At 36.7% G+C, this 24,681-nt stretch overlaps 3 protein-coding genes across 6 annotated transcripts in view; 2 read left to right on the top strand and 1 right to left on the bottom strand.

Moving 5' to 3' along the window:
• The window catches only part of LOC114928501 (pancreatic triacylglycerol lipase), a 124,445-nt gene that overhangs the window by 75,968 nt on the left and 23,796 nt on the right, over positions 1–24,681 (top strand). The window lies entirely within an intron of this gene.
• On the bottom strand, positions 350–14,553 carry LOC114928515 (uncharacterized). 3 transcript variants are annotated; one of them, XM_029299758.2, is made up of 4 exons: positions 14,004–14,553; positions 13,496–13,920; positions 1,991–2,644; positions 350–1,682 (listed from the first exon to the last, which is right to left on the bottom strand). In XM_029299758.2, exons 2-4 carry the CDS (start codon positions 13,781–13,783, stop codon positions 1,050–1,052), a joined length of 1,575 nt encoding a protein of 524 aa, XP_029155591.2. In that variant the 5' UTR covers positions 13,784–13,920; positions 14,004–14,553; the 3' UTR covers positions 350–1,049. The 3 variants fall into 3 exon arrangements, with proteins under 3 accessions (XP_029155591.2, XP_029155588.2, XP_029155589.2); XM_029299755.2 differs by having other exon boundaries at positions 13,496–14,553; XM_029299756.2 differs by lacking the exons at positions 13,496–13,920; positions 14,004–14,553 and adding an exon at positions 3,716–6,720.
• On the top strand, positions 14,247–24,184 carry LOC114928514 (pancreatic triacylglycerol lipase). The gene is made up of 7 exons (XM_029299754.2): positions 14,247–15,471; positions 16,416–16,684; positions 16,918–17,188; positions 20,128–20,367; positions 20,807–21,040; positions 21,339–21,666; positions 22,581–24,184. Exons 1-7 carry the CDS (start codon positions 15,312–15,314, stop codon positions 22,681–22,683), a joined length of 1,605 nt encoding a protein of 534 aa, XP_029155587.1. The 5' UTR covers positions 14,247–15,311; the 3' UTR covers positions 22,684–24,184.

Below are 24,681 nucleotides of genomic sequence, written 5' to 3'. Positions count from 1 at the left end.
AAGGCTGCCCTGATCAGGCTGATCAGGAAAAAATGTCGTGTTTGTAAAAATTGCTCTTATACTTTGCTAGAGAAATATATTATATATATATATATATATATATATATATATATTATATATATATATATATATTTCTATAACGCATTAATATATTTACAAACATCTGATCAAAGTACACAATTACATATATACACACACGCGCAGACGTACAAATATATATTATATATATATATATATATATATATTTACAACTAAATATATAATACATAAATATATAATAATAAAATAATAATTATATAATAAATATATAATAAATATATAAATATATAATTAAGTATAAAATTGTGTGTATGTGTGTGTATATATATATATATTTGTTCAAATACTTTTTACATAAGGAGATTTATCGCATTATGTTACATAAATTGTCAAGGTAAATCTAGATGTGAATGAAATTTTTAAACATATTTCTTTCAAGAATTTTTACCGGTTGAAAAAATTGTTTCAACCGATGCTATTATTTTGCTCATACTGTATGTGAAAATATATACGCATATGTTTATGTGTATATATGTATACATATACTGTATGTAAATAAAATTTATTAGTAATTTAATCTTAGTTGTTTTAAAATTTATTAATTAGAAATAATAAAACAACATGAGCCTATTACGAGCTATGTGAATTCATGTCAAACATATCTATTTCCAAACTTTACATCAAATCGTATAAATGATGTATATAAATGGTATATTTTACATCAATTCACACAGCTCGTAATAGGCTCATGTTGTTTTATTATCTCTAATTTATAAATTAACGAGCTTATTCATTCATTTAATTTATAGTAAAATGTATAATAAATTGTATACGATACTTGCTATATCTGAAAATATTTTTTGATGATTTTCGTATACAGGGCATAGTTGTGCATGCATTTATTCCAAACATAGTTGTGGCAAATGATAACAATAATATTTTGTAGTAAACTAATTTGTGATGGATCATGATATATATATTTACAGATTATTCGAAGTTTACGATACTAATTATTTCGCCGCTGAACACTCAAGTTTAGGGTAGTTGCTATATAGTATTACGCTATACCTCATTTCAAAGTCACGTATCCAAGGCATAGTTGCTTTTTGATATAGCTGCCAATTAGGAGGATAAGGTTTACCATATGTTTTGGCATATTGATAAACCCGTGTAGCTAGATGTTCCAATACACAAATTCGACAATCGCAGTTCCATTCTTGTTCTCGTAATTCTTTCAGGAACAGAAATTCATCCTTATATGTGAAAGCTTTAACTAAAATGTCATTGCTTACAAATTCATTATATTCGTAGAAACCATAAATCGATTGGATTGATTGGTCCTTAATTTCTGTAATTATTTCTGTTTCCTCAAGATTATATTGCTGTGCAGCTCTAGATGTAGATATGTTTTTATTAAAACAAATAGCATTTATTGCCGATTCCATTCTTCTTTTCTTATCAAAATATGCTTTTTTTCTTTCTAATATCTCATATTTCATCCGTAAATCATTCTTTTTAAGGTTATGCTGTTTTGCAACACGTGGTATATCTCTCGCTCTCTTAACTTGTTTCATTGCTTCGTCGAGCTTTCCACTTATATTTAGATGCTCTTCAATCTTTTTCCTCAGATAATTAATCTTCATCTAACGAAATAAAGCAGATAATTAAAACATGTTATGTGATATGAGTAACAAGAATACATTGTAAGACAAAAATCAGTAAATTTGTTCTCATAATTTTCATCTTACGATATTTTAATCGCTTAATTCGCATCTTCATCTCTATCGATATTCACAAGGATACATTCTTTTTTGAAATAATTTTTTTCAAAATATTATATAAATAAAAATTAACATTATTCAGAATCTCGCAGTATATTTGAAGTTCTTTTTAGTCTAAACAATTTTTAAATAATTTTGAAATACCTTGATTAACACAAAATAATACTTACGGGAGACTGCGATACTTTTGTTGGATAATCTATTCGGCATTCACCAGCAGATTTGAACTTAGAAATTTCTCCGATGTATTCCATTATGAAATTAGACAGCCAGTATGTGTCCGCTTCTTTGCATGTCAACCATTTTTTTGAAATTTTTTTTATTTCCTTGGCAAACTTATAAGCAATTTTTTGTAGTTGTTCCATTGCGCAAACTTGACAATTGCATTGACAATTTTTTTGATCAGCCCAGATATATAAACGCTTTAATAATGAAGATTGATCATTAAATGTAAAAACTCCATCTTCTAAGAGTGTGTCATAGATGTATGGCTCATTTTGTTCTGACAAGCGTATATTGAAAATTGTTGTAGATAGTTTTACTACATTAACTTCATTATTGCTTGCAGCAGTTTCTTCAGACATATTGTGAACCATAACTTCGTTTATTGCTTTGTGAAACTTGTATTTTTTTGTCAAATAATCCAAGCGACTTCGTATCATGGTTGATTTTTTAATCATTGTTGCAATGTCAATATTATAGGTTTTTGTTATTTCCTCCAAATCTATGTGTTTATCTAAAATTTCTTTCACTGCTATATGGACCTTATGGCTCAATTCCAAATATTTTTTAATCTCTTTTCTGATATTGGACATTATAAGAACCTATCGAAATATAGCAAATAATTAAAAACATTCTATGTAATATAATGGAAAGAAAGCGTAAATTTTCAGATAAAAACCATAAGATTATTCGTGTGATTTTCGTCTTACAATGTTTCAGTCGTTATCTATAATTTTGTCTACCAATTTATTTAAGGATATATTCTTTTTTAAAACAAAAATTTTGCAAATTAATATAATATTAACATTGCACAGAATCTCATAGTGCATGTGAGTTTTTCTTTATTCTAAAAACTCTTACATAATTATGAAATAATATCATTAGAATAAGACACAAAATAATCCTCACAAACAGAATCAAATTTTATCGCAACTGTCAAGCAACTTACTAATGGATTCTCTATTTATATGCTGATAAATAAAGCGAACTCACAATATAGGATGTTGCCACGAAATCGAATAATTATAGAATGTTATATAATTTTTATTGAGAATGTCAAGCAATTAACGAACTCTTTGTTTATCGGTAAACACAAGTAGACCGACAAAGAGGATATTATCAAGAAAGAAAATAATTAAAGCATGCTATATGTGCTTTGACGGATAAGAAGTGTAATATAAAAAAAGTAAGATTATTTTCGCGATTTTTACCTTACAATGTTTTAACCGAACTATCGACATTTAAGAGGACATATATTTTCTTCAAAACATTATATAAAATAACATAACATTATTGCACAGAATCTCACAGCGTTTGACATTCTTTTTATTCTAAAAATTCTAAATAATTATGAAATGATATCATTTCACACCCAAAATAATACTTTAGAATTAGAAAGAAATTTTATTATAAATATTAAACAACTGACTAACTGCATCTATTTAATCTGTTTGTGAACAGAGGCAACTGTCAAGAAAGTACAATTTTACGAACAGTTTTTTGATATCAAAAATTTCATAATATAGGCAAATATAAACAAAAGTTAAGCCTAATTTAAATTTATATAACTTATTTATGAATTACATATTTTTATATTATCATATAAATGATATTTGCAATCACTATTCACAAATTATTTAAACTATATATACAATATTTTCGTTTATACTTACCAATAATATAAATAATATGATAAATAAAAAACTGCAGTCCCAAACTCGTAAGCTGACTAAACGTACTTCAGATCTTTAATGAAAGACCATATAATTCTTTATTGTACGAGTCTTTCTTTTGTGATGAAACTTGAACGTAAATAATATGTACTCTCGATAAAGGCTAATGATATAGTGTTTCGAGATGAGCAAGTATTTTCGATTTCGATAACTAATCAGAAATCGACATCAGGTCAGGAATTTGACTGTTGATGTTATGATGTATATATCAGAAAAATTACAAAAAAAACTAAAGTCTTATTGTTCGAATGTCTCACGCTTCCCAAAATATTCGAGAAGCTGAAATAATAACAGAAATAAGACATATACTTTCTCAAACATAATTAACAATTTCAGTTAAATAAATTTCAAATAAATATTTTTTTTAAATTCGTACATCATTATTTCAAAAGATAATAAATCTTTAAATAATATATCTTATTTAGATACGCTCGTTGTTACTTAAAAATAATTTCTTTCGAGGAGAAGAGAGAAAAAAGAGAGAGAAGAAGAAAATAGAAGGAATGCGATGTAGAAAAGAAGCAAAATAGTTTGCATTCTTAAAATGTATACATTTTTTAACGCCATCGTGTCGTTTGACGTACGCGACTCCAACTTGTGGTATCAGCACCGAGATACGTCAGAGGTCCCCAGGAGATCAGAAAGCGACCGCGGGCCACCGCTGCGTCTCTCTCTTTCTCTCTCTCTCGCTCTCTCTCTCTCTCTCTAGCCGTCATAATATCCTAATATCCGCTGTGTCTATTCGTTTCTGTCCGTGGCGACAAACCTGGATAATTTACGAGGCCATCGACCGACCTGACGTTGCCCGGTTAAAGCACCTTATGACTGATGGAAGATCCGATGAGAGAAACATATGCGATCAAGACAGCGCAATTGTACTTTTATTATCTTATTGTTAAACAAAAATTGCAACTATTCAAGTTTATGCGAAATGACAAAGGAAAGGCAGGACAATTCGAGTTTAATTGAATCACTCATAGGTCAGCTATTCTTTCTCGGATGTGAAGTGCGAGCATTAATGAGTTAATTAATTGCCAAAGAGAGGATCTAGAATCTAGGAGATGATGAGAAAAACCAAGACCGGTCTTGGTCGGAAATATGGAACGATCGGATCATGATTTCCTGATATCGTTGACATCCTTGCCATGAGAGGCAAACGTAATTTCATGGTGGGGTTTATGTAGGCCCGCGAGGCCAGTCGCGCAAAGGAATTTCTCATGATGGACCTTGAAGCTTCCATGGTTTCCTGATTCCACGTTCTTCCGTGGTCGAGAAAAAAATGCACTTTTCGACGATTTTTCGATGGTCGCATTTGCGAAAGACGCGCTCGTCAGAGCTCGACCGATCCTGACGCAGGTAATCATTGTTTAATCCTTCTGTTAATGAACAGATATCGGGAGACCCAAAGTAACTTTAAATGTTAAACATGTGGCGAAACCTTTTAAAATACAACGGGAAAGAATGTTCGATGCCCAGTAGCTATTATAAAGAAATTATCACAATGCAACTGACAGCATATATTGATGAAAAATTATACATTGATAGAAGGATTAATATGGGAATAAGAATGACAAGTTTTTATTGCAAAATTTGTACGATTCAATAATTTTGTTTTTTCTCCTCTTGTAGAAAAATATTATATATTAAACTGCAGACAATAAAAATAATTTCATATTAATTGTCTGTGTGCAATGCGAAAAAATTGTATTTTCGAAGTAAGGAGTTTTTTTTTTATGTGTGCGGACTTCATTTGCTATTATATTATTGCAACATATATAGTTGTATAGCTTTGTATTTTATAGTGCAGTCCAATGTTTGTCACTGAATGGTTTTAATTTATTAAAAGTTAACAAGTGAAAAATTGAAAAAAGAAGACTTGAGCGACTTAAGAGAAATGTTGACTAATAAATAACGTGTAATTTAATTTATTCATTCAGGACCCAACTTTTTTCGTGTCTCGTGCTCGAGTTACATGTATTATGTCTATGCTTTTTTATAGTCTTCATTTGCTTATATGCTGTAAAATACTTTTTTATTAATATAGAAGTAAATTCTATTTTTTCCACATTTTTATAAATTAAAAATACTTGATACTAATTTTTAGAAAATTTCCCTCTTAAGATAAAAGGATTCTTTGATGCGCCCATTTTAGAACAGGGTATTTTAAAAATAAGTGGAAAATTAAAATAAAATTACGATATTTTTATTATGTTATTAAATGGTTATTGTAAAGGAAGAAAGAATTTAGGTTTACTTCTCGCTTTACAAAAAGCGACTATAGATTATTCGCAAACACAAACACTCGCAAAGCGAAAGATACCAAATGCAAATTGAAATTTTTCGTAAATCGACACATGAAACAAGCACCATGACAAATCGCATATCATATCCTGTCTCGTTTTTCATGTTAATCGCGAAGCTGCGATCATGCCATGATTTCCTGATCGAGTCATCCGAAAATTGATGAAAAACGGAAAATATTCGATGACAATCTGAAATTGCGAACCTATTCGTTCAGTCATACACCGAAAAAAATTGTATTCTCGTGTTAAAAATTTCCAACTTATTTTTGGAGTATTCTGTTCCATAAAATAGACGCCAAAGGAATTCTCTTATCTTAAGAGGGGAATCCTTTAAAGATTAACATCAGATATTCCTAATTTATAAATCGAACATAAGGACAAGATCTGGATCTCAAACAATTAAATAATATACATGTCTTTCTCGAGTCATTTATTAACTTCATATCTATTCTTATAAACCAGTAGTTTTTAACCTTTTTGAAATTACGAAATACTTTTGATTATATAAGAAAAATTTGTGCAACACCAAACTCATTAAGATCATAAAGGTAATAACAAAAATATGCATGAACATGTTTTTTATTAAAAATTATACAGTACAAATTATATACAGTAAACGAATTTAAATTTAAAGAATAATATTCATAAAATAAAAAAATTATAGTAACTTTTTCTATGTAGGTATGCCGTGCTTACATAATTTCGCGGAACACCGATTAAGAATCACTGTTGTTATAAACACTAATTGTAAAATTCAGTATTCACTGCACTGTAATTTGCAACACTATACAGTAAATAATAGAAAAAAATAAATGATCGTAATTAAGATATGGATATATCATTCTTCGTGCCGATAAAATCTCGAGAATAGGAATGCACTTAATTGAAACCGTGACTTCCACTTTCAATCCTTTCGCTGCATCGATTTTACAAGCTTCGTAATTCGTATATATACTGCATCATAGATAGGCGCGTTCTCGCGCCCTACGGCTCCGCTTTAGGGCCCGTAATCGCCCTAATCGCTCCTCGTGCACGCGGTATCCTCCACGCGGAGATGATTGCCTAATTCCATCTTCCTCGATGCCAATTAGTATTCATGCGCAGTCGTGCACGCTCCCTGGCACGGAGAGGAGTCGAGAGCCGCTACTTTCGTTCTCGCCGAACGACCGACCCTTTTGTCGGCGACGAGACGGTAAACAAGGGATTGCGGGCGAGGCGCTTAACGCTGATTTAAAGATAAACTAACGCAACAGGAATCCATGAGTCGCAAAGGGCAAGCCGGGTGGCCGCGGAAATTCCGCGGGACACCCTCTTGCAATCTCGAGAGAGCCCCTCGAGAGAGCCCTTTTATGGGAAAATTCACGACTCTTAATCCCTAAAGGGCATACGCCTACGCACTTTTACTAGGGAACCATGAAGAAAGGACTGGTCGAAACACGTGCGGAAGCCCTTCGGCAGTCCTGAGAAAGGGATCCGCCCTCCCGTAACAACGGCCCTCTCGTATATATTATATGGCGTATTTACGAACTTTCCGGAACAACGTTAATGCAATATAACCGCGGCGAAGTGCAGCGCGACGTGGATATGCACCGAATGCAGCGAATGCTCGAACAATATCGTCTGGGTTCGCCAGGATTTTCGGCGACGAACTTGGAATTGGTTGCATCGATACAAAAATATTGTAATGTAGACATATACAGGATGTATCGAAATAAGCGCGAAAAATGTTTAGGGAGATTTCTTATATATGTATAAACTTATGTATACTCTCTTATATCTTCCCTGAAGAGTTATACACTTTTTTAAAGAGGGATGTAAAAATTAAGTTTTTTTTTCTCAAATTTCAGACGAATTAAAAAAATTAATGGTGGATATTTTCCATTAATAAAAAGGATATTTATTAATATTAAAAAAAATTAAAACTTAATTTTTATCTATCTCTTCAGAAAAGTGTAACTTCTCAGAGAGGGATATAAGAGTATATGTTTATATGAGAAATCCCTCTTATTTTTCGACAAAGAATCATATCCTAAAATGTTTTACACTTACTTATACATATTGTTAATATAATAATGTACGATGAAAAAAAATATAGCAAGCAAAACTCAGGAAACTTGAAAAGATCGCGTATTTAAGGGTCGTGTATTAATTTGCAGCGCGAGATGATGCGATTAAATGAAATTTATTTGTTGAAAAATTTAATTGGAAAATGAAATTTATCTTGAAAAACTTAATTGGCGACGGGAGCGATACGTTGTATTATATAGGTGAAAGGGATATACATCCGATGTATATGTAGGATCTCGCGCTCGACTCTCAGCGACGAAGGATAGCTTATCTCCATAGCAGTTTCGCCAAGGGCTTCGAGAAGTGAAAGTCAAACCAACGTTGAAGTTTAACAGGATACCATGAACCGGTCGACAAATTTTTGAGATCGCGATCTCTCGATAGTCGGTTTCGCGCGAGCATATCACAAACATGACTCTACGGAAGATGATTTATCATAGCATCTTCAACTTGTTATTTTCAATTTTTATCGCGGTTAAATTATTATTACAAGAATGAGAAAAAAAAGCAAGTACCGGAAATCATAGAGCCACTGCTTTCTATTTATAAACTTGCACGATATTAAATTTAGAGAGAAGAATAAAATAGTGGTATAGCGTTAAATCAAACTTTATTTTAGTCAAATTAATTCTTTCGATCCAGAAAACTTTCTATTTTTCCTCCGGACTCGAGAAGAATTATAGCATCACGCAGATGCTTTGCATTCTAAAATTTCGATCTTCATTAAAAATCGCACCTCTGTTGATATCTTCGGCGACTCAAATCTAATTAATAACCTTCGATAATTGAAAACAGAAAGACAGAGAGAAAGGAGAAGCAGCAATCTCTGTATTAAGCTTTGTTTCTCTCACAATCGATGGCTTACATGTCGAAAAAATTTATAAAGGAGAATTATCTCTCTCTATCTCTCTCTCTGGATTTGCATAGAGTGCAGTCTATCTAGAGAGCATTCTCCGGGATATGCTCTCCTAATCGATGTCACCAGCCGACTTCCCTTCGACGACGACACGTTCGTTGCCGACGAAGGCGCGTTCCGGACGCGCCTTGGAATTACAATCGAGTCGCGCGTTGACCCCTTTAGGGCCGTCACGCGAAGGGCCGTGTTCACAGGGTCTTAGAACACGCATGTAAGTATTTTGGGGACTCTTCGGCCCTGTTACACACCGTAATCCCTACCAAAAGGGCGATGGCGCAACTCGACGTCGAGAGACATGGCGCCGACAATCTAATCGCATGCTTGAGAAATCGTGGGAAATTGTTCATCTGCCACTATCCTTCCTCAGTAGGAACAGAATGGAAGGAACAGGCCACTTGTCCAAGTAATATATAATTATGAACTTGATAAAAAATATTATATTATATATTATATATTGAAGCAATATCAAGATTATCTATTGATTGAATATGTATTTATAAGAGTACCATATAATTATAATATCAATTATATATATATATATATATATATATATATATATATATAGAATATTGATTTATAATAACATAATTATAATATCAAGATATTGTAATTTTGCTGCATTTCGCAGAAAATAATTTTATCTCTAGTTTGATTACGCAAATCGGCATTCGCAAAAACACGTTTGTGAATACTAACTAGAACTAGAAATAATTAAAAAATAGTTGATATTATTATCATTTAATTATCAGGTTTTTTAATTCGAATTTTTAATCTCTCTCTTTTGCACATTGCGTCTTGTTTTGCATTTAAATATTTGCCTTCATATGATTAATTAATTTCTTATCACGATTATATGAAAATAAAACGCAAAAGCATCCTCGAATGCAAAGTTTCCACGTCTTTTTGACGTTCAATGTTTTTAAAAAAATGTTATTTTGTACAATTAATTCTTAAAATAAACTGCAGCTTAAAAATTTATCCATTTTTTCCCGAGACTCTAATCTGACAAGAAATATTCTTTTGAATCGCTGTAAATTCAAGTTTTTTTGAGAGAAAATCCGAATCGAAGCACAATTTTCTGGTTCGCGGAGTCCACGCGCGGACCGGAAATGGAATTTTACTTTGGTTAACGGTGCGGAACGCACTACACACGCACAAAGCCGGCGTCGCGACGCCTCGCTTCGCCGTATTCATGTTTGCCTGGTGAAAAAATGAAGGATTCGTGCCATTGAATTTTGCATGACGATCCCGCGGAATTGACGCTTGATATAGACGAGCGACTTTAATCGAGCGGCGCGCGATTATTAATAAATAAACTTGTCGCGTCCGGGTCTTTGTACGTCGGGATCCATCTCACGTTCAAAGGGTTACGCAACCCCAGACGGACACGTGTCGGCGAGTGGAACAGGGCTCCATGAAGATAGGCGAGGTGTTCGGATCGAAGTGCGCGACCCTACAAAGGCGCCACGCGTTGACAGGCGAAGGGGCGAGTGATAACGAGAGAAAATTCGGCAAAGAATAACTCAGTTTGTTGTTTTCCTTTCTATATTTTTCCATTCGTTGTAACGAGATTTATACATGCAGCTTTTAGCTTCAATTTTCAGTACATTATACACAGAGAGAATTTATCCTGAAAATCATGCTAATCGTGGGACAATATGGAAGAATTTTGTATAAAAATTCCTCTAATTACTATTGATTACGATAAAAAATATTATCTACCGCAATAAGGTATAAAATATGTTTGATTAATTTTACTATGTACATATAGTAAAATTTACTGTTAATTATTGTAGATTTTCAGAGAGCAAATTTTCAGAGAAAATTCTCTCCGTGTAGATTCTCTTCATCTTGTTGCGCGGTCAGATTGAATCTTGACGAAGACGTAAAAAACGCGAACTTTGTCAATGTACAAAGTGCATTCACGATCGATTGCAAAATTTTGAAGATTTTTTGTCGCGTGTTACTCATTTCGCTCATGTCGAATTCCGCGATATTTTGATCGATAATTCTCACTTTAACAGCTTTATTTACTATTTGTACTCGAGAAATTATTGCTTTTGCGAAGCGAAATTTTACTTATCGTATTTTATTCGGGATATAACAGTATCGATTTGAAGCAATTAGAATGTTTATACATTTTATGATTATATTAATCTTCTTTACTTTTTGCGTGAAATTTACAGATTTATCTACTTTCGCGCGCGTAAAAAAAACAAATATTCTCGCTGAGTCGACCTATGTCCCGACAACGCAATAATATACGTTATCTGATGTACATTGCCCGGAATAAGCGTATATATAAGTGCGAACGATGGCAGATCAACGGTGCAAAGTACAATCTTCACCGAATCGCATTTGACGCACGGTTTCATTGAATAACAAATTTTTGACGCGACAAAAAGAGAGAAAGATAGAGGGAAACATAAAAATAATTTACGTCCATATATTACGTTTACGCGCATCATCGTCCCGTTAATAAATATTTGTTGAATCGCATTGCGAAATTAAACGTGCTTAAATAAACTTTCAAGTAGTCCTTTAACCAGACGCGACTTTTAACAATGAAGCAATATTACGCTAACAAATAAAATCAGGGAAAACGTGCAAACAACCATCTAATGTTAAAATAAAGGATACGGGCAAATGAAGAAAAAAAAATAATACAAACTCTCTCTTTTTTAAGGCAAGATTATAAATAGAAAAATAATTATGCATCTTATAATAAGCGAGAAATAAACTACACTATAATTATATAATGGCAGTATATGGCGTCGTTGCTTCACAAACTTTACGTAACGTTGGTTAGTTGCGGCCGAGCTGCGATGGATAATTAGCAATTTAGCTGAACGGACGCCTCCTATGTGTCCGCGTGTACGTGAGCACGTGTATGAGTCGCTTTACGTTGCGACGTAAATCACTTGACACGGCTCGGCCGAGCCCGAAGGACACCTTGCACGGAGGCGCATGAATGAATAAATGGATGGGGATTGGATAGGGCAATGTAACAGGGTAGCAAGGGTTGGCAGGAGCGTTTCAAGGGCTCCCCCAAGGTCAAAGGGGGGCGGCGATCTGTCGTTCCGTATCATTAAAGAGCAGCGTGGTTACGCTGCCCACGCGCTTGAGAAAACAACACGCCTTTGCATTTCGAGCCCCTCTGGCCTCCCTTTCTCGCCATTCATCATCTCGCCGTTTATACTTTCGCGCGTGCGATAACATGTATGTATGTTATTCGTGTGGTTAATCGACCGATGAAACGAGAAACACGTTTCCCTCTGCAAATCGACAGATCTGTCAGACATAATAATAATAGCGCCTTTTATCGTATATACACATTTCATATATTCAAATTACACATAATCATATACGTACGATTTTTACGGTTCTAATAACTTTGCACTTGAAATATAACGCGTGAGGCAAATATACGATGTACGCTTTGCGTCGTGAGTTTCGAAACTCTCTCTCTCTCTGGATGCAGTCGCGCGCGAGAATCGGGAAATCCCTCTCTTGTAGCGCTCGAGGGTTGCGGCGGCTGTCATTCATACTTTTCGCGGTAATCACGATGCAACAGTCGTACGATTCGGCTACCAAGTCCGCAGAAACGGCCAGGAGTCCCCGTAGGAGGGTCTCTATTAGATCGCGCGATATTTCGCGGGAGACGTTTCCCGGGCAACGCGAGAGACGTGTCCTGGATAACGGAGACGTCTCGGGGGTGCGTGGTATTAGGGATTCACGATCGGCCAGGAGGCCGGTTTTCACCGGGGGTGAAACTCTCTCGCGAAGGGGGATGTTCCGGGGGGGAAGAAATACGTGGGGCTTCGTTTACGCACAGCAACAGCCCCATGCATCGGGTCGACGGCACCCCATAGGGCGGCGCGCCAATTCTATGGCGCGCGTCACCGGCTCTCGACCCAACCCGTATATCGATCGGTGTACCTTTCGATATACCTTTTCACACCGGAAAGCCGCTCTTCTGTTGTTGTCCCTGTCCCCGATGTGCGAGACCCGCTTAGTATCCTGTTTCTCGCCGGACTTTGTACAATGAGGTGTTGAGAGAAACATTTGTGAGAATCTCCCTTAGCTATGACAATGAGTGGAATCGCCTTGAAAGTTTTCACATACGTTTCTCTTTATATTGTATATTTAAATGCAATTCATTGATTTAATATATATATATATATATATATATATATATGCATGTATTTCTTATAAATAAAATTAAAAGTAGAATAACATTTATTAATTATATCTTCCTTGGCTAACAATAAGTAGAATTTCCTTGAAAATGTTTTCACATATATTTCTTTTGATATTTTATATTTAAATAAAATGTATTCATTTGATATATGAAGAATTCAGTATATAAGATATGCTGTAAAACTTCTGATATAAAGAAAAATCTTGTGATCTCTATAAATCATTGTTGTCTACCTTTGACGAATCTGGGTGCGATCCGAATCTTTCTCTCGCTTGTTGGTCCTGAAATTCTTCTCTGGAAGCTTTTTTGCACCTTGACGATGTGAGACGTTCGTCGCACTGCTTGAACCAAGAGGAAAACGAGGGCGTCTTAACGAGCACTTTAAGTGGCTTTGATCCGGTTTTATTAGCCGCTGGACCATCGGTGGATTTATCGTCCCGCATTGTCCGGGAAGAGACGCGCTTCCACGAACAGGCGGCTGTCACAAAAAGGGCGGTCCTTTTGAAGCCTCTCAACGACATCCTATGGGATTCCGTGGAAATGATATTTCGTTTAATAGGTCTCTCAGGCCACTCTTTGTTAGTCACAGACCCAGCCAGCAAGCCGACAAGAGCTCCGACTGTTCGACGATGTTTCGGAGCAGATCAAAATCCAGGAACTTTACGAAATTATCCAAACTTTTGGGAAATATTCTTCAGATATTGTATAAGCTGCTTTAAAGTATTAATAATAGATATATACCGTATCAAAAATATATTTCCCAATATTCTTGCAATTGTGTAGATATAATACATAGAAATTTTTTTTTTTTTTTGAAAATATTAATAAAAAGACGTAAAATAAAATTTATTTTCACGACGTTTCGAATATACCGCGCACACAGAAAATTCTGGAAGAACTCATTAGACTGAAATAACCACCTCCTGTTCCCGTCTTGAAACCGGATAAAAGCGCTCCGAGAAAGAGAACAGCTGAGCGCTCTTCCCGGAGTGGGGACGCACGGTTCACATGGATCAGCAAAATTTGAGTGATTAGTGCCGATCAGTGGACCCGGGATCATCTACGACGCTCGACCGTGACCGTGTCATCGCTTCCACGAGTGTCTGTCGACATTTGCCGGCGTAATCTGGGTGGGTTCGAACGAACTGGCAGAACCGGCATTGGATTGAAGATCCGATAAATCGAACCGGATTCCGAAAATTATATAACGGGAAGGATAATTTTAATATTAAATTACTTCAATTTATATTACAGTTTTGAAAGCCATTTAAATAAATATATATATACATATATATTAACAGAAATAAATATAAATTATACGTGCTTCAAGATTTTTAAGAAGAGAGCATCGACGAGATATGCATAACAATTCGAGATAAGGCTGTCAATTGGTGTGTGGCGTGATATAAAATTTCGTTTATTCCGAGAGACGGACGCTTTAATGTCGGGACCGCCGCCGACACGAGTACTATCAAGAGCCGTCTTTACGTCAATCGATTTTTCATTATTATTACTGATATCGGCGCGACTTACTTACAGTAGCCGGCAGTGACGAGTCGTCTCGCCGATGAGACAGAGAGACATTTAGAGCGCTCACGAGATCTTTAGAAACAGTCAACAACCAAGGACGTCCCGACAAAGTCTCTCTCTATACGAGAGTCCGGAGAGAAAAACTGTGTTTTCTCTCGTCTTCAGTCGACTGATACAAAGTCCAAGAATCCGGGATTCTCGGTTGTTTATGTGTGTCGCATCGATATTCCTCGCGAGGGACTACAGAGAAACGGAATAAACAGGAGTGTTTTTAATCATATCTGTTCACTCTTAATCTCGCGGAAGAGACGTTAAGACTGTCATAAATCTATATATTTTTCATCGAGACCAGAGTTTGATTCTACATTCACTTCCACGCTGATTGTTATTTAATAAGTACAAATCCATCGTAATAGGCAAGAAAAACGAGATAGAAACCGTGAAAACCGCGCGGTTTATCAAAACTCCCGGATATACATATATAGTGAACGCTATCGTTGTCTCGAAAAATACTTCAACATGTTCCTCAACCAGACCCTGTACGTGCTGGCCTACACGGCCAACATGATGGCCACCTTGCCCGAGAACACAGATGTGAAAAACGTCAGTGTAGCCAAGAATATCACCACCACGACCTTGTCACCTGAAGAAGCGGAGAATACATTCAATTTGGACGATCGTAAGTGTCAGCTTCGCTCCTTCTATTTGTAAGATAAAAAGAGAATAATAATGTTTGTTGTTTTCTGCGTTAATAAAATTATGTAAAAATTGGATTAACGTGCGAGTAGATGAGAAAATAAACTCGAATTCTCCTTTATCGGAAGGGAATCACCTTAATAAAGAAAATGAAGTTTACTGCCACGTGTGATCGCGTTAATTGCTGACAAAACATGGTTTTCGAGGAACTGATAGAGCAACGCGTAAAGATATAACGTGAACGCGTCTGATAACCTCTGAAAGAGTAATTCGTATAATAGCATTTTCTCGAAACTCTCGTTAGTCGATTTAGTGAAGGACGACGGATACAAATCAGTTAGATACGTATGTTTATTTGTGTCAGTAACGCACTATCTGTCGAAATTGTCTATAGGGTAGCACGAAATTCTTAACAAGAAATATTCTTTTCGATCGGTTTCCTCGAAACTTATACACAAAACACACACTCTAGATTTCTATCCTTTCTTGTTTATGACAAATTCTTCAGTACAGTTGATTCAAATGCAAACGACTCGCAAAGTTTTGAAATACGTTAAATAACACTTTAAGTTACAGTTTATGGGATCTTCTCTCTAAAAGTTGCGCGTGTTAAAATTTAGAAAATGATTAAAAATAAGTAAAAGATTTTTCATAAATGATAAAAAATATATACATATTATTTAATCCACAAGCACTATCAAAAAAAGAACATTTTTTTATTTGTAATTATATTTTTTGCATAATATTGAATTAATTTTAAAAGTATATATGGATATAATTATCTTTCACCTATACCTTTGAAAAATATTTTCAAACCTATCTAAACCCCATTTTAAGAACTTGAAAATCCATCTTCGAGTTTAATAAATGAAATACGCTTCGTTCTGTAACCATCAATAAAGAGCAAAAAAATATCTGTTAAATCAGAATGGCACATGTGGCGATGCTTCGAGCCATATGGTTGCTTCTATATCGGAGCACCCTGGTCCGGAGAAAACCGACCGGTGGTTACTTTTCCGGAACGCCCGGACAGCATCAATCCCCGTTACACCATTCACACGCGCCAACAAGTCGATACTTACGAGTTAAAGATTGACGACATCGAAGCGATCCAACGATCTCCCTTGAACAAGAACAACAATCTTTATTTCATCATTCATGGCTTCCTTGACAACGGCGACAAGACTTGGGTCCTGGTAAGTATGTTGTAAGATTAATAAAATTTTATAGAGATAAAAAAAAACTATTATATAAAAAGTTGCTCGTTGTTGCTTCAATGAGGGCGCAGCTTTGTATTAAAAGAAATTATTAGAGAAATTAACGAAACATTACCAGTTCAAAGGATTTTAATATCTTGTTACCTCTGGAAAGAAACTTATCTCATTTTTCCATCTATTACGATTTATTACCGAACGTCTTAATCGGGCAGAGAACGATGAAGGAGCTGCTGATTCGAGAGGATTGCAATGTCGTGATCGTAAATTGGCTGAGTGGTGCTGGACCACCTTACACGCAGGCCGTGGCCAACACGCGGCTCGTAGGTGCGATGACAGCTCGTCTGGCGTATCAGCTGATCGAGAAGGGCGAAGTACCGTCCTCGAGGATGCATTGCATCGGGCACAGTCTGGGCGCCCATACTTGCGGCTACGTCGGCTACACCTTGAACACTCGATACGAGTACAAGCTTGGCCGGATCACAGGTATTACTAATTGGGTAATCGCGAATTCTCGAGACCTCTGTCGATTGTTTTCGAACTCTCGGAGAACTCCCCGATTAAATAATCTCCTCAAAGATTACGCGCGCGAGAAATGTTTTCATGCGAGATTGAAGAAGCGATTGCGACAGAAGGAGATGTCGAGAGCCTCTTTGTATATATGAAGGAAGGGGGCTTCTTCAAGAAGAAGCGTTCGTAACGCAGGAAAGTGCGAGATGAGGAAGAAGGTAAACGCAGGAGTGAAATGAGTGACAGAGGTATGCAAATTTGCTAAAGAAATGCATACGTAACCGCATACGCACGCAAACATACACACACACACACGCGCGCGCGCGCATACCTTTCTTTTTCTCCTTTCTCTCATTTTTCTGACGATCAATGTCGGAGCCGGTCGTTTGTCCCCTCCTGCGGTCGCAAACAGCTCGGAGCATTACGGAGATAGCCGATTGAATCGCGGATGATCAGGCTAGCAGTTGTCGCAGGAGTATCTCGCTCGAAAAAGTCGGATGGGGCCGGTCCCAACGTTTTGCATAAATCTTGACGAAAGAAATGATTAATTAGTAAGAATAATAATGAGAAACTCGATATCGCACTCTACATAACTCTATCGAAACACTTTTTCGCGCATATAACATTAGCTTTTAATCCCCTTCGAACCTGAAGTCGAGGAAGAAGACATTCACATTTTATTTTTATAGTGATATTCTGAAAAATGAAAAAAATTATTAATTGCTAAGAATAATAATGAGAAATTTGATAATATAACTCTATCGAAACTTTTTCCACCATTATCTTTTAATCCTCTTCGAACTTGAGGTCGAAGAACAAGAAGTGGTCACATTTTATATTTAATATTCTTGAAAATAACAGCCAAGATTATCGAAAATATACGAATGCGGAGAAAAAAGAGAGGGAAATGTGAGAAAAATATTGATCTATTCCATCGCATCGCATACGCGTATAATAACATTCAAGAGAACATTCGTTTCAACTTTTTATAAGAGTCTCCGTTACACGGGTTTATCATTTGAAGGACGGGTGAAATTTTCGCGAACGTAACGAGCCGAAGAGACTTGGAGAGGACGAGCTACATAATACGAGATTCGCTGCAACATATTCAAGCAAATAGAGGACGGGCGATCGTAAAAGCGCCGATCGTAAAATACTTTCGTTCTACCTTCCCGCGTGATTCGTGGCATCGATGGATTTATGTAACGACCTGTCGATATCACCCGAGATATTCGCCCCTCGAGACCGATTTACGATTCGCCGTATAACATGACGGAAATTGGGAGAACGTCCGGGAGTACAAATAGCCATCAGCTGGAACGATTATTTCCGATCAGTCCGCTTCATTACGTAATCGGTAATTGTGAGGAAACGAGGAATTTCGCGAAGACGCGTCCAGGTCGAAGAGAAGAGAACTTCTTGGCGAAATTCCTCTCCATCTCTCCCTCGTCTCGCGAATCGATGGAATCGAACGCGCCCGATTGGAGGTGGACGGGTTTGGTCGTTACGTAAGCTATCGATCCCATCGGGAACTACCAGGATAACAGAAGGAGACGCGAAGTGTGTTAACAAGGACGACGGCGGGGTTTGATAATGGCCGCGAAAGCGGAGAGGCCGCAGAATTCGCCGAGGGTTGACGAATCGACGTTCTCTCTCCGCCTCGACGTTTATCCCCTCGACGAGGAGGAACATCCCCCTAACGAGAGGGAGAAACGAGGGGTCAATACCTAACTCGGTATACAGAAGCGAGCGGGACGATCTTGGTGAGAATGGAAACGAAGAAAGACGTGCTTGTCCTGGACGTGCGTCCGGAGACGAGATTGCGGTAAACAACCGGAATAAGAGAGCACGTTGTCCCAAGAAGTGGCAGGAGGATAGCAGGAGAATAGGCCTCGGTGTCCCCGAACAAGGACGAGGGAGATAATGGGATATTATCAGCCGTGAACGAGGGAAGATTAACGAAGAAACGTGTTCGCGTTATGTATATAAGTATAGTATATAAACGAGTACGCCTTTCATATACGCCGAGTTATTCGTCAAATTCGAAGGAACATTCGGAAGTAACGCACTGACGCGAGAGTAACGCGAGTGTAACGAACGACTTTCTTATTCGCGAACTTATTATTCATTTATTGTCTCTCGGTAAACCGCAAAATAACTTCCGCCTTTACGCAATATACGGTAATACGATGTTATATGGTGGAACGTTTGGTAACCCTTACGTGAGACGAAACACGTATATTTTGCAAGTCGACCGAGACGTACGGTTATTGAAAAATTCGTAGAGAGGTAACCCTAAGAACGACACAGTCCTACGATAGCCTTCGACTTGACATTTTCACCCGAGACATTGATTCAGAACTCTTGTCGTAACAGTTGCGCAATGACTGTTATTGCATTTTACGAGTTATAGCATTTTCGTTCGTTGGGAATATATATGGAGTGATTTACAACGAGCGTAAATAATTTCGATAGCTTGTTCGAAAGATGAGTGTTATTGTCTAATAGTAATTGTTAATTTATAAATAAAATATATTTTCTTTTTTGAATTTTAACTAGATGTCAAATCTATTATTTATTATAGCGTTAATAAAACTTTGATCTTTTAGTTCTATAATTAATCGAAATAGAGGATATTTATATAATATCTTTTTACTTAAAATGACTTCTCGAAGCTGTCAAAGTTTTTCACTCTCATATTGAAAAAGATGCAAGACACGAAGATACAAGAATCTAATCTTCTCGTAAATTATCTCTGTTAGAAAAGCTATAGATTGTCCCTGTCTTGAAATATATATTTGCATTTTTTTCGATGCGGAGTTCACCCCTTGCTAGATATTTATTTGAAATTCCCACCTAAAGTGCATAAGCGATCGATATTCGCTAATGTTGCTCGTCGCAATTTCACTTGCAAGGCCTCGATCCAGCGGAACCACACTTCAGCAACACCTCGCCGATGGTCAGACTGGATCCGACAGACGCGGTATTCGTGACAGCAATTCACACGGATTGCAATCCTTTTATCAGCGGCGGCCTCGGCATTACGCAACCGGTAGCGCACATTGATTTCTATCCAAACGGTGGCCGCAATCAGCCCGGCTGTAACAAAGGTGTACTCAATTCCATCACCTTGGAACGCGGTAGTTTATTTCGAGGTAGGTCTCTGATTTCATTCATATCTGTACAGGAAAAAATTCTTCTTAGAATTTATCCTGAAAATCATGAATCATGGGACACTAGATAGTATTGGAAGAATTTGATGAGTTTCTCTCTGATTAACTATGTACTATACAATAAAAATATTAATATCTATACTACAATAAAATGTTAAATATGTTCGATTAATTTTACTATGTACATATTAATATTTCTTTATTATCAGAAAAACTCCCACGATTGCCATGATTTTCAAGGTAAATTCCAAGAGAGAATTCTCTCCGTGTACATACAATATTTTATATAGATTTTTGAAGAGAGAAGGTTTGGGATTAACCCTTTTCTATCAAATAAAAATATAAAAAAAATTTTAACTTTTTTAAAAATACATATGTATGAAAAAGGAAAGAAATTAATGCAGGATTAAAACTTTTTCAGGCATTAAAAGATTTTTAGGATGCAATCACATCCGCAGTTACGAGTACTTTATCGAAAGTATAAACAGTCTCTGTCCGTTCTTATCTGTACCGTGTAATTCTTGGGACAAATTCCAGGAGGGTCGCTGTTTCGACTGCGTAAACCAATATTGTCCAAGATTTGGACTGGACGCCCAGCCCGGAAATTATCATGCGGGCGTATATCTCATGACTGGACATGACAGACCGTTTTGTAGTTAGTATAATGACTCATTTATATTGGAGACTTTAAATCATCATGTTTTTTCTCCGATAATATATAGAGCTACGAAAAATATTTCTCTTCTTTTCATAATATATTAAAAACTTTTACGAAATTTCGGAAACTCGTAATTCATTTTCTGATACATTCATTTAGCTTAATGCGACCAAAAATATAAGCAATGTTATAACTCGCGCGTGTAATATACAATTATATCTCTGAATCATTTTTTAAAAATGTTTACATGAGTCGCATCGTGCTAATTATTGTATCTAATAATTTTCCGATGCAGAGGGTCACTACAAGATGACGATAAATATCTCGAAAACGGACGAGAGCGTGTCGTACGGCGGAGAAGTCGGGATGTTTATGGTTAGCGTGATCGGGACGAAGGGTAAGAAGACCGAGAAGATGCAGCTGAGCTCGGGCTCGAAGTACTACGAGCCCGGGAGTACGCACACGATCGTCCTGCCCGGGGACCTCGTGGGCAAACCGAAATCGGTCGAGATCACCTGGGACTTTCAGACCTCGGTCTTCAATCCGCTCACATGGAGACTGCTTCACGTACCGCGGGCCTACGTCGACTCGTTGACCATCAAAAGTCTGGAGATCGATCACGAGTATGTAATTTTGCGTATTTTTTATCTCGCGATGCTCGCTTCGATGACGTAATATCTCTCTAAAAGCGCCTGATTACCCGAGATCCCTGAACACGCGATATATCCGGACACACGCGATGTCCTTGCTGCGAGCTTTAGAAAGTCATAAATTTTCTGATTATGTATCATTTCTAGTCGCTCGTGATAAGCACTTGTCACGCGTAGAGTATTACTAATGGTCGTTTAAAGAGGAAACATTATGAGAATATTAATTTTTTTCCGTGCTAACGGTTATTTGTTTGAACATTGTACAAAAATTGGTATTATTAAATTGATTAAGGTAACAATTTCTAGCACGATTTAATAAACGTAAATAAAAATTTAAGAGACGTAAATCTCGTAAAGAGAAAAATAAATGGAATAAATAAAAATGTGTAAAAAATAATATTTAAAGATTTTATCTAAGGAGAAGAAATTGTTTCGACGTCTGTAAAATTAATTTGTAAATAATAAGATTTGAATTTATATTAGCACGCAAAAAAATTATTGCACATTAACATATTAAGCATTTGTAATCCAGTAGAAGAAATATTGCATAAATATTTTTATCTTGCACTTCAAATGTTATTTCGCATGTCTCTTCTGCTATGACTCGTATCTTTATAACTCCTTGTGATTTTATGAGCATCTCGTAGTTCGTTGATTTGCTATGCAACCCGCGCACTGCATGTGCATTCGAGTGTTTCGACAGCGACATTTGAAAAGAAAAGAGTACTTACTGATCACAGAACGAATAGACGAGCCGTTGACATTTAAAGAGACATATAGACGTAAAGAGGCGCACATATATCACAAATAATTATACAATAGTTAAGTAACCGGGCTCTTACGCGCAACTTGCGTAAACTCATCGTCCGATTTTTCTTTTTTTTCAGAATCACGCTGTGCCTAGATGATACAAAAACGCTGATCGCGAATCAGCCGAAGATCATGACCGCGGAAAACTGCCGCTCGGAACACAACGCAATCTCCACGTAAAGGACCCAATCCCCACATCTGTGTGCCTTGCCTTTTAATCAAGGATTAGAGCTCGCTCTGCTTGAAACCGGTATAATTTTCTATCTCGAGCATACAGATTTCGACGCTACAGAACGAAAGTGATCTCTATATTTATCCGCGAAAAATGTATTTTGCCTTGTCCGTGACAAGAAAGTTCAAATCACCGAAATTATTGTAATAATTTTGGAATCGAATCGCGACGCGACGCAACGAAAATCCATGACAAAGGCTGATCACCTGCTCGTTACCGCGATATAATAATCATCCCGTCATCTGTCACTCGCGCGAAGGAATTTTTGAAAGTTCTAAAGTCGCTTGTCCGCTTTTGCAAAAATTATAGAGTAAAAAAGAGGAAAAAAACTATCTCCTTTCCACATTCTACGCGATGTTTCAATCGCATCGCGACCGAAAGCTCGATTGTACAAAGCGGAATTGTGGAAATAATAATAATCATCGTAATTTGGACTACGCCTACGCTTTTTACGGAGAGACTTTTTACTTTCATACGAATGACAGCTAATCTCCGGAAACTCCGGAAACTTCCGATTCGATCCAAGTTGTTCATTTTGCGACTGTCATAGGTGAACAGCCGATCGCCGAGCGAGGCGAACGAGCGCGAATCACGCATAATAGCGCCGGTTTCCCTCGCAACCAATGGCAAAGTCACGATCCTTTCACTATCATTATGTGCCTGAGGTCTCTTTCTCCCTCTCTCTGCCTCTTTCTCTTTTTCTCCGACATTTGCTTTCGTGCGCTTCGACGCTGTCATCGTCGTCGCACCAGTAAATTATCACTGACCCCGTAATTTATGTTGATAAGTGCATTCAATTCCACTTTGTTCGGCCGTGAGGGACTCATCTAATAACAATAATGGCGTAACTAATGACACTTTGATGACGCGATAAACATTCCGATGAACAGAGGAAAGGGAAAGGAATTATAAACTTTCGAGTGTAAAAAGAAACGAAGTGCATCGTCGCGAATTCAACGACGAATAATATATTATGCAACGAGTGTTTGTTTGTTCCGTTACAATGAGCCGTTATAAAATTCTGGTAATTTCGCAACTTCACTTGCCGCACAATGAATTACGAAAGAGGCAGAAGTGCAATTTTTGTGTCCCAAACAAACGAGTCACGAAGTGTCTCGCTAATCAGCTGATTCGATCCCTTCGAGTTCCTTGGACTTGGATTTAACTTTACAGAGGAAGAAGGACAGAGAGAAATATTTCATAATCGATAAATTTAACACAGCGTTTTCCCCGTGATGTAAGATCCGAGGATTTCTAGTTAAGCTCAATGAGCTAAGTTCGAAAGTTTTTAATACGATATAAGAATTATTTAATTTCTAACCAGCGTATATATTTATATACAAATAATCCATTACTCGATATATATCTAAGAAATAAGCGATTCAATTAAGAGAGTTGTTTTTATAATCGCGAATGTACATACATACAAATACAATTCTTTAACACTTATGCACTTGTATATTATTTTATCAAAATCAGCACATGTCGATATATTCTTTAAATAAGCTATCAAAACAGGGGGATGGAAACTTGATATTCTATTGCTCCTTTCACATATATAATTGAACGTCTGTCGAAATAAGACGGAGAGAGAGCCTATTTATGTGTGTGTGTGTGTGTGTGTGTGTGTGTGTGTGTGTCAGAAAATAATAAAACGAAATTAATGACCGGAAAAGTATACGTTACATATGCGGAAAGTATCGGAACATTTCAAAGTCACTATTACGACGGTTCCGCATTCATTTCACGTTTTCCGTTTCTCCGTCATCTATACGTTCGACTCTCGTTTTGCCTCTGAGATCGAAACCTCTCTCGATAATTCTTCCGAAACTAAGCAGGGAACTAATCTTGCGACAAGGAGCCAATCGTTGGCTTAGATCAAGACTCAACGAGTTCCTACACGAGTATCCCCCGAATCGAAGCCACCACCGCAAGCAGGAGCAAGC

The sequence above is a fragment of the Nylanderia fulva genome, unplaced genomic scaffold (assembly GCF_048542155.1).
Source record: "Nylanderia fulva isolate GAGA-0341 unplaced genomic scaffold, ASM4854215v1 Scaffold1, whole genome shotgun sequence".
In the NCBI taxonomy this organism is placed as follows: Eukaryota; Metazoa; Arthropoda; class Insecta; order Hymenoptera; family Formicidae; genus Nylanderia; species Nylanderia fulva.
The sequence above is the reverse complement of the archived record's forward strand: the minus strand, read 5'-3'. Positions and strand labels throughout refer to the sequence as shown.

What these genes read in the sequence shown, in the direction of transcription:
- LOC114928514 (XM_029299754.2), top strand. Translation starts at nt 15,312, where the DNA reads ATGTTCCTCAACCAGACCCTGTACGTGCTGGCCTACACGGCCAACATG. An exon ending in CAAGCTTGGCCGGATCACAG is followed by an intron (nt 17,189 to 20,127) that starts GTATTACTAATT and finishes TTCACTTGCAAG; the next exon opens with GCCTCGATCCAGCGGAACCA. An exon ending in ACATGACAGACCGTTTTGTA is followed by an intron (nt 21,041 to 21,338) that starts GTTAGTATAATG and finishes TTTCCGATGCAG; the next exon opens with AGGGTCACTACAAGATGACG.
- LOC114928515 (XM_029299755.2), bottom strand. Translation starts at nt 13,783, where the DNA reads ATGTCGTTGAGAGGCTTCAAAAGGACCGCCCTTTTTGTGACAGCCGCC. An exon ending in CGCACCCAGATTCGTCAAAG is followed by an intron (nt 2,645 to 13,495) that starts GTAGACAACAAT and finishes ATATTTCGATAG; the next exon opens with GTTCTTATAATGTCCAATAT. An exon ending in CAAAAGTATCGCAGTCTCCC is followed by an intron (nt 1,683 to 1,990) that starts GTAAGTATTATT and finishes TTATTTCGTTAG; the next exon opens with ATGAAGATTAATTATCTGAG.